Source organism: Oryzias melastigma, unplaced genomic scaffold (assembly GCF_002922805.2).
Source record: "Oryzias melastigma strain HK-1 unplaced genomic scaffold, ASM292280v2 sc00749, whole genome shotgun sequence".
NCBI lineage: Eukaryota > Metazoa > Chordata > Actinopteri > Beloniformes > Adrianichthyidae > Oryzias > Oryzias melastigma.
This window is the reverse complement of record NW_023417336.1, coordinates 1-15,080: the sequence shown is the minus strand read 5'-3', so window position 1 is coordinate 15,080 and position 15,080 is coordinate 1. Positions and strand designations below refer to the sequence as shown.

The window sequence follows — 15,080 nt, the reverse complement described above, 5'->3', positions numbered from 1 at the left end:
TCCATTATTCAGAACTATTTTAGTTATGACTTCATAGTAAAAAAAAGAAAAAAAAGAAAAAGAAATTCTAAGACTTGTCAAAATTTAATTTTCTTTCTATCGGAACAGGTGTTTAGTATTTAATTATATACAATGTTTGCAACAAATCACAGAAGCAAGAGTTGATCAGAATTGGAAAATAATTAAAATGTGTTAAATTTAGCAACCAACTTGTGACTTTTGGGTTTTTAATATCTTAAATGTGCAATGTTCTACAGACAAACCAGATATATAAAATATAATCCCTCCAAGAAAATAGGTAGTTGAAAAAATTAGAAGATATGTTAAGTTGAGTAAAACATGATTCAGGATAAATACCTGCAGAGTGGAAGCAGCTGAGTCACTAGTGTCTGTGAGTCCTGTCCCTCTTGGAATGCTGGACACGATGTATCTGGAGCCCTTTGGCACAGGCTGTCTAACCACCAGCTTCCCTTTCCTGGTCTCTGCCAGAAACAGACTGTACCAGTAGGCATCGTTGGACACCAGAGTGGAGTCTGCGATGGTGGAGTTCCTCTCACTGATCACACTGTTCCTGCTGGGAGGAGCCGCTTTGCTGGGCTTGGCTTTCTGACACTTCAGCACGATGGTGACCAAGATGGTGATGAGCAGGAGAAAGGACACCGAGCCCAGACCAATCACCAGATACAGGTTGAGGTCTGAGAAGATGTCGTATTCCAGAGGCACCTCAGTCATGTCAGAGTAGGCCTTAACAGCAGTCTCCTCTGTGGACAGCTTGATTGTGACTGTAGCAGAGAGTGCCGGCTCCCCGTTATCCTTGGCAACAACAACCAGTCTCTGGTGGCGCGGGTCTCTGTAACTGAACATCCTCATGGTCCGGATCTCTCCGTTGTATTGGTCCAGACTGAACAAGGTGGCGTCAGTCACCTGCAGGAACTGGTATGTAATCCGAGAGTTGTGCACAGAGTCCGTGTCCAAAGCGATCACCTTGGCAACCAGGGAGCCTTTATCTGTGGATCTGGGAATCTTCTCCTCCACCACAGAGCCGTGTGCTCGCCACGGAGACACGATGACAGGAGCGTTGTCGTTCTGGTCCACGATGATGATGTGGACGCTCACATTACTGCTGAGAGGAGGAGAGCCAGAGTCTCTGGCCTCGATGTGGAAAAGAAACTCCTTCTCAATCTCATAGTCAAAGGTTTTCAGCGCGTAAAGTTTCCCGTCCTCTGGATTGATGGAGAACAGCATGGACATGGAGGTGTTAGCGATCTCCTTCTCTATGATGACGTAAACCAGATACTGGTTTTCATGGAGGTCAGGGTCAAACGCACTCAGAGACTCCAGCAGGGCCCCGGGGGCATTATTCTCCATCACTCTGATGGTGTAAAAGGACTTTGGGAACTGTGGGACATTGTCGTTGACATCCAGCAGCTCTAAAGTCATGGTTTCATTGTCAGACAAAGGAGGAGAACCTCTGTCTGTCACAGTGAAGGTGATGTCATATTCTGGGACCTTCTCACGGTCTAACGCCTCTGAAACCACTAATTCATAATAGTTATCAGAGGACTCTCTCAGCTTGAAAGGCATATTATCAGGAATGTGAAGATCAACTATTCCATTTTCCCCTGAGTCTTTGTCACTCACACTAACTACAGCGATCACTGTGTCTAACTTGATGTCTTCACTCACTGGACTCTGAAAGGATTTGATGGATAATTCTGGATGATTATCATTCATGTCTTCCACTAGAATCTTTATGGTACACTGTCCTGATAAACTGTTGGCTCCTTTGTCTGTTGCTATCACCTCCATGTCATAGATGTTGAAATCTTCATAGTTCAACATTCCCCTCACAGTAATCTCACCACTAGTTGGATTCAGATGAAAAGTTTCCTGTGTTTTCTCTGATGTATATAAACTGTATGAATAAGTTATATCTGAATTGGATCCTTCATCTAAATCTGTCGCATTCAGATGAAGAACTAAACTTCCGATAGGAGAGTTTTCCATGATTTTAACATTATATATGGATTTGTCAAATGTAGGCGTGTTATCATTTGTATCTAAAACATGAACAATAACGCTGGCGGTTCCTGAACGAGCTGGTTTTCCTCCGTCTACAGCAGTCAGTGTTAAATGATGGACGGCCTGCTGCTCCCGATCGAGCGTCTTTTTTAAAATTAAATCTGCAAACTTTGATCCATCTCTACCGGTCTGAACCTCAATATTAAAATATTCACTTTCACTGAGATGATATGTTTTTACTGAATTAGATCCAACATCAGGATCTACTGCATTACTCAATGAGAATCTGTCTCCTTTTGGTGTCGATTCTGAAATGTCTAAGTGGATAGCGTCTCTTCGAAACTGAGGGGCGTTGTCGTTCATGTCTAGTATTTCAATTTCAATGTTAAAAATTCTCAATGGATTTTCCAGAGTTACCTCCAATCGCAGATAACAAGATGCTGAAGACTTTGAGGGGCAAATATTTTCTCTGTCTATTTTCTCTACAATGTACAGCTCTCCGGTCTCTTTGTTCACATCCAGATATTTCTTGTTCGCAACGATATCCAGCCGCATCTTCCTCTCGTTCAGCGTTTTCACGTCCAGCCTCAGATCAGATGCGAGGTTAGCAACGACTGAACCTTCTTTCATTTCTTCAGGTATAGAATAAGGAGTCACTGAAGTTGAAACGATCTGAACGATTGGAAGGACGAGAAAAACACCGGGAACAACGTACCGTCTGAAAGCCTCCATTGTTTCGGAAAAAAACCCAGGGGTTACGCGGAAGGAAGCGTAATAGGAAAACACCTGAAATATTCCGTTTCTCCCCCACCAAGATTATATGTTTGCGGCAATTGCGGGTCCAAGATAGATTTTTCAACATGTAATCCAGAAAAAATGGCTAAAAACGTGTCCAGGGCTCCGATCGGAGTTTCAGCATCGCAGAGCTGTCCTTTCTCCGCTGTGTCTGAACGTCAGAGATTCACCGTCACTGCGTCGGAGTGCTGGCTGTTTACTGACGAAGCAGCGCCACCTCGGAGCTCTGTTCGGGCTGTAATGTTTTGATACTTTTTTCTTCTTAAAGGATAATTTGATTGTTCTCCATCTGCATAAAATTGTCATTTTTTTGTTTTGTTTGTTTGCTTTTTTTTTCTTTGATTAAAATATGTTGTTCTATTCTTAGTGTTTCGCTAAGAAATTTTCCTCATCTATTTTTTTAAGAGGGATATCTGTTAAGCATCCATGCAACTGTGTTTTTAAATATTAAAAAATCGTTTTGTATTTTTTATTTGCACTTGTTATTGCCAAAAAATGTATTGGTTGATTCATTGATTGATCGAGTGATTAATTGCCTGATTGATTGATAAATTGACCTTAAAGTATTTGTTTTTGCTTTTTTATTTTAAAATGCATATTTTCTGCACTTAGTCCTAATATTAAATAGGGCTACATAGGTTTTGCAGAAATGTAATAATCACAATTGAACCTGGTAATAGATGTTAACTAGGATCTAGAGCCATTGCAAATGAGTGTGTGTGTGTGGGGGGGGGAAGGGGGGGGGGCTTTAAATCTCATAAAGATGGAGTTATCAAATTTTTGAACAAAAGATACTTAGGTTTGGTTTACAAATTAATTAATTTACATTTATTCTATTTATTAATTCATTTATTTACAAGTTTGTTTGGGTTTTAAAAATCAGATTTCACTTTCAAACATTAAAAAATATAGAACATTTTAAATAGTTTGTATTAATCCATAAATATTTAATATCAAAGTCAACATAACCAAAAGAAGTACATCAATGACCAACGTTTTAACCCTTGTGCTGTCCTAAACATGTCTACATTAAAAGAGGGTCACCTTAACCCAGGAGTCTGCTGCTCCAGGGCCACATATGGCTCTTTTATCTCTTCATGGCTCCTTGGCCAAACCTAAAATAGGTCAGGGAGACTGCTGACCCAGCCATGTTGACCGTCAGAGTCAGCAGCTCCCTGCTAATTGCTGCCTAACCAAAACTACCTAAAGAAAACAAATAAACAAAGTCCACAAACAAAGACTATCAAGGTCCAGCCTCAAACTAAAACAACAAAACCCTACAGTGTAAGATTACTGAGGACAAAGAGGGGGAAAAGAATACACAAACAAATAAAAGAAAAATGAAATGGCAATTTTTAAAGAATTACTTGATCTGCATTCATTTAATTTAGAAAAGTTAACTTTATAAATTTATAGATGAGGTGCAAATAGATGATAAACTACACAGGTTTTTACATCCCAGATGACTCGAAGACGTCTTGTTTGCTCAATCCCACCTTCAGAATGCATAGAATTGATATGCAAAGCAAAACTTTGCTAAGAAACTTGACCTTTAATGAGTTAAAACCACGTAATGACTTATGCCACACCACAATGGTTAGTGGCCTAGAGCTGCACTGACATAATCCTGTTTGGCACAGAGCATTTTTTTGTTTTGGAAAGAAGTTATTTAAGCTTCAGTCAAACGTTAAAAAAAGTAAGTAAATTTAAAAAAAAAGTTTTTTAGAGATGTTTGGCTGTTTTTGAATCTTTGGTTTTGCTTGTGCCAAAAAAATGACACAATTCATATTTATTAATATTTTTTTTTTAAGTAATGAATGCAAATTTCTTAAAGACTAAACTAAGACTGTTGCTCCTTCGAGGTTTTGATCAGTAGAAAACGAGCCAAAATGGCTCTTTTACTGTTAAAGGTTGCCGACCCCTGCCTTAACCCCACGAGACAGCGCTGATGTTTTTTTTTTTTTAATAATAAAATGGATATAATCCTGTCCAGCTCCGTTATTAAAGGGATCACACATAAACATAAGGGTAGGGTCGTCGGGACCCCACAAGATGCACAAGGGTTAAAAACAACTCATGATGATGCAAAAATGGGTTAAAGTTAATATTACAGTAAAAGCTCTTTTTTTTACTTGTTGAAAACATAATGAAATAATATGGTCCTTGCCATCAGTACCTGATGCTGCGGGCCATTAAAAAACGTCTTTAGATCTACCTTTTTCTGACTATTTTATGTATGCATTTTGCAAATTCTATTAAAGAATAAAATGTGTGAACTTCTAAAATTCCCATTTGTATATTACTTTAAAAAAATCATTAAAGGTAAATTGTATTAAATAAAACATGATTCAGCATAAATACCTGGAGGGTAGAAGCAGCTGAGTCACTAGTGTCTGTGAGTCCTGTCCCTCTTGGAATGCTGGACACGATGTATCTGGAGCCCTTTGGCACAGGCTGTCTAACCACCAGCTTCCCTTTCCTGGTCTCTGCCAGAAACAGACTGTACCAGTAGGCATCGTTGGACACCAGAGTGGAGTCTGCGATGGTGGAGTTCCTCTCACTGATCACACTGTTCCTGCTGGGAGGAGCCGCTTTGCTGGGCTTGGCTTTCTGACACTTCAGCACGATGGTGACCAAGATGGTGATGAGCAGGAGAAAGGACACCGAGCCCAGACCAATCACCAGATACAGGTTGAGGTCTGAGAAGATGTCGTATTCCAGAGGCACCTCAGTCATGTCAGAGTAGGCCTTAACAGCAGTCTCCTCTGTGGACAGCTTGATGGTGACTGTAGCAGAGAGAGCCGGCTCCCCGTTGTCCTTGGCAACAACAACCAGTCTCTGGTGGCGCGGGTCTCTGTAACTGAACATCCTCATGGTCCGGATCTCTCCGTTGTATTGGTCCAGACTGAACAAGGTGGCGTCAGTCACCTGCAGGAACTGGTATGTAATCCGAGAGTTGTGCACAGAGTCCGTGTCCAAAGCGATCACCTTGGCAACCAGGGAGCCTTTATCTGTGGATCTGGGAATCTTCTCCTCCACCACAGAGCCGTGTGCTCGCCACGGAGACACGATGACAGGAGCGTTGTCGTTCTGGTCCACAATGATGATGTGGACGCTCACATTACTGCTGAGAGGAGGAGAGCCAGAGTCTCTGGCCTCGATGTGGAAAAGAAACTCCTTCTCAATCTCATAGTCAAAGGTTTTCAGCGCGTAAAGTTTCCCGTCCTCTGGATTGATGGAGAACAGCATGGACATGGAGGTGTTAGCGATCTCCTTCTCTATGATGACGTAAACCAGATACTGGTTTTCATGGAGGTCAGGGTCAAACGCACTCAGAGACTCCAGCAGGGCCCCGGGGGCATTATTCTCCATCACTCTGATGGTGTAAAAGGACTTTGGGAACTGTGGGACATTGTCGTTGACATCCAGCAGCTCTAAAGTCATGGTTTCATTGTCAGACAAAGGAGGAGAACCTCTGTCTGTCACAGTGAAGGTGATGTCATATTCTGGGACCTTCTCACGGTCTAACGCCTCTGAAACCACTAATTCATAATAGTTATCAGAGGACTCTCTCAGCTTGAAAGGCATATTATCAGGAATGTGAAGATCAACTATTCCATTTTCCCCTGAGTCTTTGTCACTCACACTAACTACAGCGATCACTGTGTCTAACTTGATGTCTTCACTCACTGGACTCTGAAAGGATTTGATGGATAATTCTGGATGATTATCATTCATGTCTTCCACTAGAATCTTTATGGTACACTGTCCTGATAAACTGTTGGCTCCTTTGTCTGTTGCTATCACCTCCATGTCATAGATGTTGAAATCTTCATAGTTCAACATTCCCCTCACAGTAATCTCACCACTAGTTGGATTCAGATGAAAAGTTTCCTGTGTTTTCTCTGATGTATATAAACTGTATGAATAAGTTATATCTGAATTGGATCCTTCATCTAAATCTGTCGCATTCAGATGAAGAACTAAACTTCCAATAGGAGAGTTTTCCATGATTTTAACACTATACATGGATTTGTCAAATGTAGGCGTGTTATCATTTGTATCTAAAACACGAACAATGACGCTGGCGGTTCCTGAACGAGCTGGTTTTCCTCCGTCTACAGCTGTCAGTGTTAAATGATGGACGGCCTGCTGCTCCCGATCTAACTGTTTTAATAAAATCAGTTCCGAATTTTTTGATCCATCTCTTCCAGTCTGTACCTCAATATTAAAATATTCACTTTCACTTAAATGATATGTTTTCACGGAATTTAATCCAACGTCTGGATCAACTGCGTTACTGAGCGAGAATCTCTCTCCTTTTGGCGTCGCTTCGGATATGTCCAGATAAATAGTGTCTCTGCGATATTGCGGGGCGTTGTCGTTTATGTCCAAAATTTCCACGTCAATATTAAAAATTCTGACTGGGTTTTCCAACGTTACTTCCAATCGCAGATAACAAGATGCTGAAGACTTTGAGGGGCAAATATTTTCCCTGTCTATTTTCTCTACAATGTACAGCTCTCCAGTCTCTTTGTTCACATCCAGATATTTCTTGTTCGCAACGATATCCAGCCGCATCTTCCTCTCGTTCAGCGTTTTCACGTCCAGCCTCAGATCAGATGCGATGTTAGCAACGACTGAACCTTCTTTCATTTCTTCAGGTATAGAATAATGAGTCACTGAGGTTGAAACGAGTTGAACGATTGAAAAGACGAGAAAAACACCGGGAACAACGTACCGTCTGAAAGCCTCCATTGTTGCAAGAGAACGCAGAGAAAACTCACGGGTGACGCCGAAGGAAGCGTAATAAGAAAACACCTGAAAAACTCCGTTTCTCCCCCACCAAGATTATATGTTCGCGGCAATTGCGGGTCCAAGATAGATTTCTTTTCAAATGTAATCCAGGAAAAAAAAAATGTCAAAAACGTGTCCAGGGCTCCGATCGGAGTGTCAGCAGCACCGCGGAGCTGTCCTTTCTCCGCTGCGTCTGAACGTCAGAGATTCACCGTCACCGCGTCGGAGTGCTGGCTGTTTACTGACAAAGCAGCGCCACCCCGGAGCTCTGTTCGGGCTCTAATGTTTTGATACTTTTTTTCTTTTAAAAACACAATTTGATTGTTTTCCATATAAAATTGTCATTTGTTTGTTTTGTTTGTTTGTTTTGTTTCTCTTTGTTTGCTTTTTTTTCTTTGTTTGGTTAAAATAGGGGAGACCGGGGACAATTGTAACACTTTTTTCCTAATTGGTCATAGCAACGTAACTATAAATAATAACTTACTTTAAACAGCATGAAATGAAAGATGAATATCTTGGCTCGACATGTGACAAGGTTTGGAATCAGTAAAACTATTTTTTTTTGAAGCTGTTATCAATTAAAGATAAAAAGACAGATGTTACAATTGCCCCGAAACACGGGGCAATTGTAACACACTAATGGGGCAAATGTAACACACACGATTGCAACCACAAATTTTTTATGTTTTTCTTCATAAAACATATCAGACTTAAAAAAAATCAACATTTTAACATTTAAATAAAATTTGCCCGATAAAATTTGTATGATAAAAGTTAATGCTGTGATGAAGTGCTTCACAGTATGCTTTTAACCTTTCTTGTAAACTTTTTGAAATAAAGTGCAAATAATTAATTACAAAAAAACACAAAAACAATTTGGAATACAATCAAATGAACAATGGACAAACCATTTTAGACGATATTTAGCAAACAGAGCTTCTTGTTTCGTTGGGAAGACACGGGTGTGTGGGTTGTAGCCATGCTTAGGAATGGTTCTTGGGATTTTCTTTTTTAGCATTGCAGTATCTATTAAGGGTAACATGGCAAAGGTTGAAATTACTTGCAACACTCCTGACAGATTTTCCCCCAAAGACTTTCTGTGAGGCTTCTTCTAACAGGTGTAAATTCTCGCCTCGATTTGTTGATCGTTTCCTTGAACGATCCATCCTGTGATTCAGAAAGACCACGCGTGAGCAATTTTTGTTACTGTAGAAGTACTAATAAGGGTTGCTAGAAACACATAATGAATATTAAGATCAAATATTAACAGGCTAATTCAGAGTTGTGACAATGTTTTAACAATTTTTACATATTGGAACAATTAGCTGGAGCAATTGTAACAGCACATAAGACCTCAGGGGCAATTGTAACGCTCTGTTACATTTGCCCCTGATGAGGGTGGCCATGTTTTCTGGATTTTTTTGCTAGGTTAGCTTTAGTATTTGTTGCTGTAAAACTCATCAAACTAAGTTGAGGAAGTACATTTTTTAAAAATATAAAAATGACATCCATATCTTAGTCTAATATTTGACTAGAAAAAAAATATTAGGCTATCAAAAATTTTACTTACCTGCCCAAAAAACGATTTTTTGACTGTAGAAAGGGACATGAAGTGCTAAATCTGCCAGCACTCCAGCAGCATGTGGGGGAATGAAATGAGCATGCTTGGTGCGGAGCTTAAGCCTGTGGCTTGTTTCTGTTAGAGATGAGAGCCTTTGTTACATTTGCCCCGTGTTACATTTGACCCCGGTCTCCCCCACGCCAACATCTCGTGCCAGTGGGCTTACAAAGATGCTAGCCTGATCTGCTTCATTGAGACTTGGCTGGACAGCACCGTCGCGGATTCGCACCTCTCTCTNCAGCATGTGGGGGAATGAAATGAGCATGCTTGGGGCGGAGCTTAAACCTGTCGCTTGTTTCTGTTAGAGATGAGAGCCTTTGTTACATTTGACCCCGGTCTCCCCTACGTTGTTCTATTCTTAGTGTTTCTTCAAGAAATTTTCCCCATCTATTTTTTTTAAGAGGGATATCTGTTAAGCACCCATGCAACTATGTTTTTAAATATTAAAAATTGGTTTTGTATTTTGTGTCTTTTATTTACATTTGTTGTTGCAAAAATGTATTGATTGATTCATTGATTGATCGAGTGATTAATTGCCTGATTGATTAATAAATTGACCTTACAGTATTTGTTGTTGCTTTTTTTATTTTAAAATGCATATTTTCTTCACTTAGTCCTAATATTAAATACATACGTTTTGCAGAAATGTAATAATCACAATTTAACCTGATAGTAGATCTTAACTAGGATCTAGAGCCTTTGCAAATGAGTGTGTGTGTGTGTGTGTGGGGGGGGGGGGGGTTCCTCTCATAAAGATGGAGTTATCAAATTTTTGAACAGAGAAATACTTAAGGTTTGGTTTACAAATTAATTAATTTACATTTATTCTATTTATTCATTAATTTATTTCTAAGTTTGTTTGGGTTTTTAAAATTAATTTTCACTTTCAAAAATTAAAAAATATAGAACATTTTAAATAGTTGATATTAATCCATAAACATTTAATATCAAAGTCAACATAACCAAAAGAAGTACATGAATGACCAACGTTTTAACCCTTGTGCTGTCCTAAACATGTCTACATTAAAAGAGGGTCACCTTAACCCAGGAGTCTGCGGCTCCAGGGCCACATATGGCTCTTTTATCTCTTCATGGTGGCTCCTTGGCCTAACCTAAAATAGGTCAGGGAGACTGCTGACCCAGCCATGTTGACCGTCAGAGTCAGCAGCTCCCTGCTGATGGCTGCCTATACCAAAACTACCTAAAGAAAACAAATAAACAAAGTCCATGTCATGATTCAGTGCTTTGGTTTTGTCTCTCTCTCTCTCTCTCTCTCTGGGGTTTAATGGCAGCCGGCATCCAACATTGTTGCGGTTTTGTCATGTTCTGTTTCCCCTGTCAGTCTCACCACATTCAGGTTAACCATCCACAGCTGTCTTCATTTAGTTAATCAACCTCAGTGTATTTAAGTGTCTGGTTTTCAGTTTCTCATTGTCAGGTCATCTGCTCTGTTCTGTTCTGTTACAGCACTGGTTTGGTTTCTCCTGGTTTTGTCATGTTTTGAGTTTTTAAGTAAATCTTTGAGTTTCTGCCACCATGTCCTGTCTCCTGCATTTGGGTCCTCCACCACCATTCCTGACAGTCCACAAACAAAGACTACCAAGGTTCAGCCTCAAACTAAAACAACAAAACCCAACAGTGTAAGATTACTGAGGACAAAGAGGGGAAAAAGAATACACAAACAAATAAAAGAAAAATGAAATGGCAATTTTTAAAGAATTACTTGATCTTCATTCATTTAATTTAGAAAAGTTAACTTTATAAATTGATAGCTGAGATGCACATAGATGATAAACTACACATGTTTTTACATCCCTGATGACCTGATGACTTGTTTGCTCAATCCCATCTCTAAAAAGCATAGATTTGATATGCAAAGCAAAACTTTGCTAAGAAACTTGACCTTTAATGAGTTAAAACCACATAATGTCTTATGCCACACAACAATGGTTACTAGTGGCCTGGAGCTGCACTGACATAATCCTGTTTAGCACAGAGCATTTTTTTGTTTTGGAAAGAAGTTATTTGAGCTTCAGTCAAACATTAAAAAAGTAAGTAAATTTAAAAAAAAAAGTTTTTTAGAGATGTTTGGCTGTTTTTGAATCTTTGGTTTTGCTTGTGCCAAAAAAATGACACAATTCATATTTATTAATATTTTTTTTTTAAGTAATGAATGCAAATTTCTTAAAGACTAAACTAAGACTGTTGCTCCTTCGAGGTTTTGATCAGTAGAAAACGAGCCAAAATGGCTCTTTTACTGTTAAAGGTTGCCGACCCCTGCCTTAACCCCACGAGACAGCGCTGATGTTTTTTTTTTTTTAATAATAAAATGGATATAATCCTGTCCAGCTCCGTTATTAAAGGGATCACACATAAACATAAGGGTAGGGTCGTCGGGACCCCACAAGATGCACAAGGGTTAAAAACAACTCATGATGATGCAAAAATGGGTTAAAGTTAATATTACAGTAAAAGCTCTTTTTTTTACTTGTTGAAAACATAATGAAATAATATGGTCCTTGCCATCAGTACCTGATGCTGCGGGCCATTAAAAAACGTCTTTAGATCTACCTTTTTCTGACTATTTTATGTATGCATTTTGCAAATTCTATTAAAGAATAAAATGTGTGAACTTCTAAAATTCCCATTTGTATATTACTTTAAAAAAATCATTAAAGGTAAATTGTATTAAATAAAACATGATTCAGCATAAATACCTGCAGAGTAGAAGCAGCTGAGTCACTAGTGTCTGTGAGTCCTGTCCCTCTTGGAATGCTGGACACGATGTATCTGGAGCCCTTTGGCACAGGCTGTCTAACCACCAGCTTCCCTTTCCTGGTCTCTGCCAGAAACAGACTGTACCAGTAGGCATCGTTGGACACCAGAGTGGAGTCTGCGATGGTGGAGTTCCTCTCACTGATCACACTGTTCCTGCTGGGAGGAGCCGCTTTGCTGGGCTTGGCTTTCTGACACTTCAGCACGATGGTGACCAAGATGGTGATGAGCAGGAGAAAGGACACCGAGCCCAGACCAATCACCAGATACAGGTTGAGGTCTGAGAAGATGTCGTATTCCAGAGGCACCTCAGTCATGTCAGAGTAGGCCTTAACAGCAGTCTCCTCTGTGGACAGCTTGATGGTGACTGTAGCAGAGAGAGCCGGCTCCCCGTTGTCCTTGGCAACAACAACCAGTCTCTGGTGGCGCGGGTCTCTGTAACTGAACATCCTCATGGTCCGGATCTCTCCGTTGTATTGGTCCAGACTGAACAAGGTGGCGTCAGTCACCTGCAGGAACTGGTATGTAATCCGAGAGTTGTGCACAGAGTCCGTGTCCAAAGCGATCACCTTGGCAACCAGGGAGCCTTTATCTGTGGATCTGGGAATCTTCTCCTCCACCACAGAGCCGTGTGCTCGCCACGGAGACACGATGACAGGAGCGTTGTCGTTCTGGTCCACAATGATGATGTGGACGCTCACATTACTGCTGAGAGGAGGAGAGCCAGAGTCTCTGGCCTCGATGTGGAAAAGAAACTCCTTCTCAATCTCATAGTCAAAGGTTTTCAGCGCGTAAAGTTTCCCGTCCTCTGGATTGATGGAGAACAGCATGGACATGGAGGTGTTAGCGATCTCCTTCTCTATGATGACGTAAACCAGATACTGGTTTTCATGGAGGTCAGGGTCAAACGCACTCAGAGACTCCAGCAGGGCCCCGGGGGCATTATTCTCCATCACTCTGATGGTGTAAAAGGACTTTGGGAACTGTGGGACATTGTCGTTGACATCCAGCAGCTCTAAAGTCATGGTTTCATTGTCAGACAAAGGAGGAGAACCTCTGTCTGTCACAGTGAAGGTGATGTCATATTCTGGGACCTTCTCACGGTCTAACGCCTCTGAAACCACTAATTCATAATAGTTATCAGAGGACTCTCTCAGCTTGAAAGGCATATTATCAGGAATGTGAAGATCAACTATTCCATTTTCCCCTGAGTCTTTGTCACTCACACTAACTACAGCGATCACTGTGTCTAACTTGATGTCTTCACTCACTGGACTCTGAAAGGATTTGATGGATAATTCTGGATGATTATCATTCATGTCTTCCACTAGAATCTTTATGGTACACTGTCCTGATAAACTGTTGGCTCCTTTGTCTGTTGCTATCACCTCCATGTCATAGATGTTGAAATCTTCATAGTTCAACATTCCCCTCACAGTAATCTCACCACTAGTTGGATTCAGATGAAAAGTTTCCTGTGTTTTCTCTGATGTATATAAACTGTATGAATAAGTTATATCTGAATTGGATCCTTCATCTAAATCTGTCGCATTCAGATGAAGAACTAAACTTCCAATAGGAGAGTTTTCCATGATTTTAACATTATACATGGATTTGTCAAATGTAGGCGTGTTATCATTTGTATCTAAAACACGAACAATGACGCTGGCGGTTCCTGAACGAGCTGGTTTTCCTCCGTCTACAGCTGTCAGTGTTAAATGATGGACGGCCTGCTGCTCCCGATCTAACTGTTTTAATAAAATCAGTTCAGAAATTTTTGACCCATCTCTTGCTGTCTGAACCTCGATGTTAAAATATTCACTTTCACTTAAATAATATGTTTTTACTGAATTAGATCCAACATCAGGATCAACTGCGTGACTTAATGAGAATCTCTCTCCTTTTGGTGTCGATTCTGAAATATCCAGATACATCACGTCTCTTCGGAATTGCGGGGCGTTGTCATTTGTGTCCAAAATCTCCACGTCTAAATTAAATATCCTCTCAGGGTTTTCTAAGATTATCTCCAATCGCAGATAACAAGATGCTGATGACTTTGTATTACAAACCAATTCTCTGTCTATTTTCTCTACAATGTACAGCTCTCCAGTCTCTTTGTTCACATCCAGATATTTCTTGTTCGCAACGATATCCAGCCGCATCTTCCTCTCGTTCAGTGTTTTCACGTCCAGTCTCAGATCAGATGCGAGGTTAGCAACGACTGAACCTTCTTTCATTTCTTCGGGTATAGAATAATGAGTCACTGAGGTTGAAACGAGCTGAACGATTGAAAAGACGAGAAAAACACCGGGAACAACGTACCGTCTGAAAGCCTCCATTGTTGCAACAGAACGCAGAGATCACGCTGGTGTATATAGAGAAATATCTGAAATGTTCCTTCTCTCCTCCGACAAGATTATCTGTACGTTGCCACCGTTTGTCCAAAACCAGAATGTGATGAATAATCCAGAAAAAAATGGCAAAAAACGTGTCCGGGCCTCTGATCGGACTTTCAGCACCGCGGAGCTGTCCTTTCTCCGCTGCGTCTGAACGTCAGAGATTCACCGTCACTGCGTCGGAGTGCTGGCTGTTTACTGACAAAGCAGCGCCACCTCGGAGCTTTGTTCGGGCTCTAATGCTTTGACACTTTTTTCTTCTTTAAAAATAACTTTATTTATTTTCTATTTACATATAGAATTGTCTATCTTTTTTTGTGAAAATACGTAGTCCCAATCTTAGCGTTTTCTTCAAGAAAACCTTCACATCTTATTTATTTATTTTTTTCAGAGGGAAATCTAGTAAGGATCCATTTAACTATATATATCTTTATAATAATTTACTCTCGGACTTTTTTCTTTCGTTTGTTTTTTTAGGTAAAGAGAATGTGGATGGATTGATTGGCTGATTGAATGAATAATTGATTTCATAGTAATTTTTTTATAGTGTTATTTTAAAATGCATCCTTTTTCAACCTATTCCTGATTTTAGATACATAAGTTTTGCAGAAATTGAATAATTCCAATCTAACATGATAACGGAATAAAACAAGGATGTTAGTTATTTAGTTAGG

General features: G+C 40.1%; 2 protein-coding genes across 2 annotated transcripts; both read right to left on the bottom strand.

Moving 5' to 3' along the window:
* Positions 1 to 44: 44 nt before the first annotated feature.
* LOC112138364 (protocadherin beta-16-like) lies at positions 45 to 3,313 on the bottom strand. The gene has a single exon (XM_024260917.2). The coding sequence runs from the start codon at positions 2,752 to 2,754 to the stop codon at positions 199 to 201; it is 2,556 nt and encodes an 851-aa protein (XP_024116685.2). The 5' UTR covers positions 2,755 to 3,313; the 3' UTR covers positions 45 to 198.
* Positions 3,314 to 3,857: 544 nt separating this feature from the next.
* Positions 3,858 to 15,063, bottom strand: LOC112138365 (protocadherin alpha-C2-like). Its single transcript, XM_036211163.1, has 3 exons — positions 14,095 to 15,063; positions 5,161 to 7,320; positions 3,858 to 3,932 (listed from the first exon to the last, which is right to left on the bottom strand). The coding sequence occupies exons 1-3, from the start codon at positions 14,347 to 14,349 to the stop codon at positions 3,858 to 3,860; spliced, it is 2,490 nt and encodes an 829-aa protein (XP_036067056.1). The 5' UTR covers positions 14,350 to 15,063.
* Between the last annotated feature and the right edge of the window lie 17 nt (positions 15,064 to 15,080).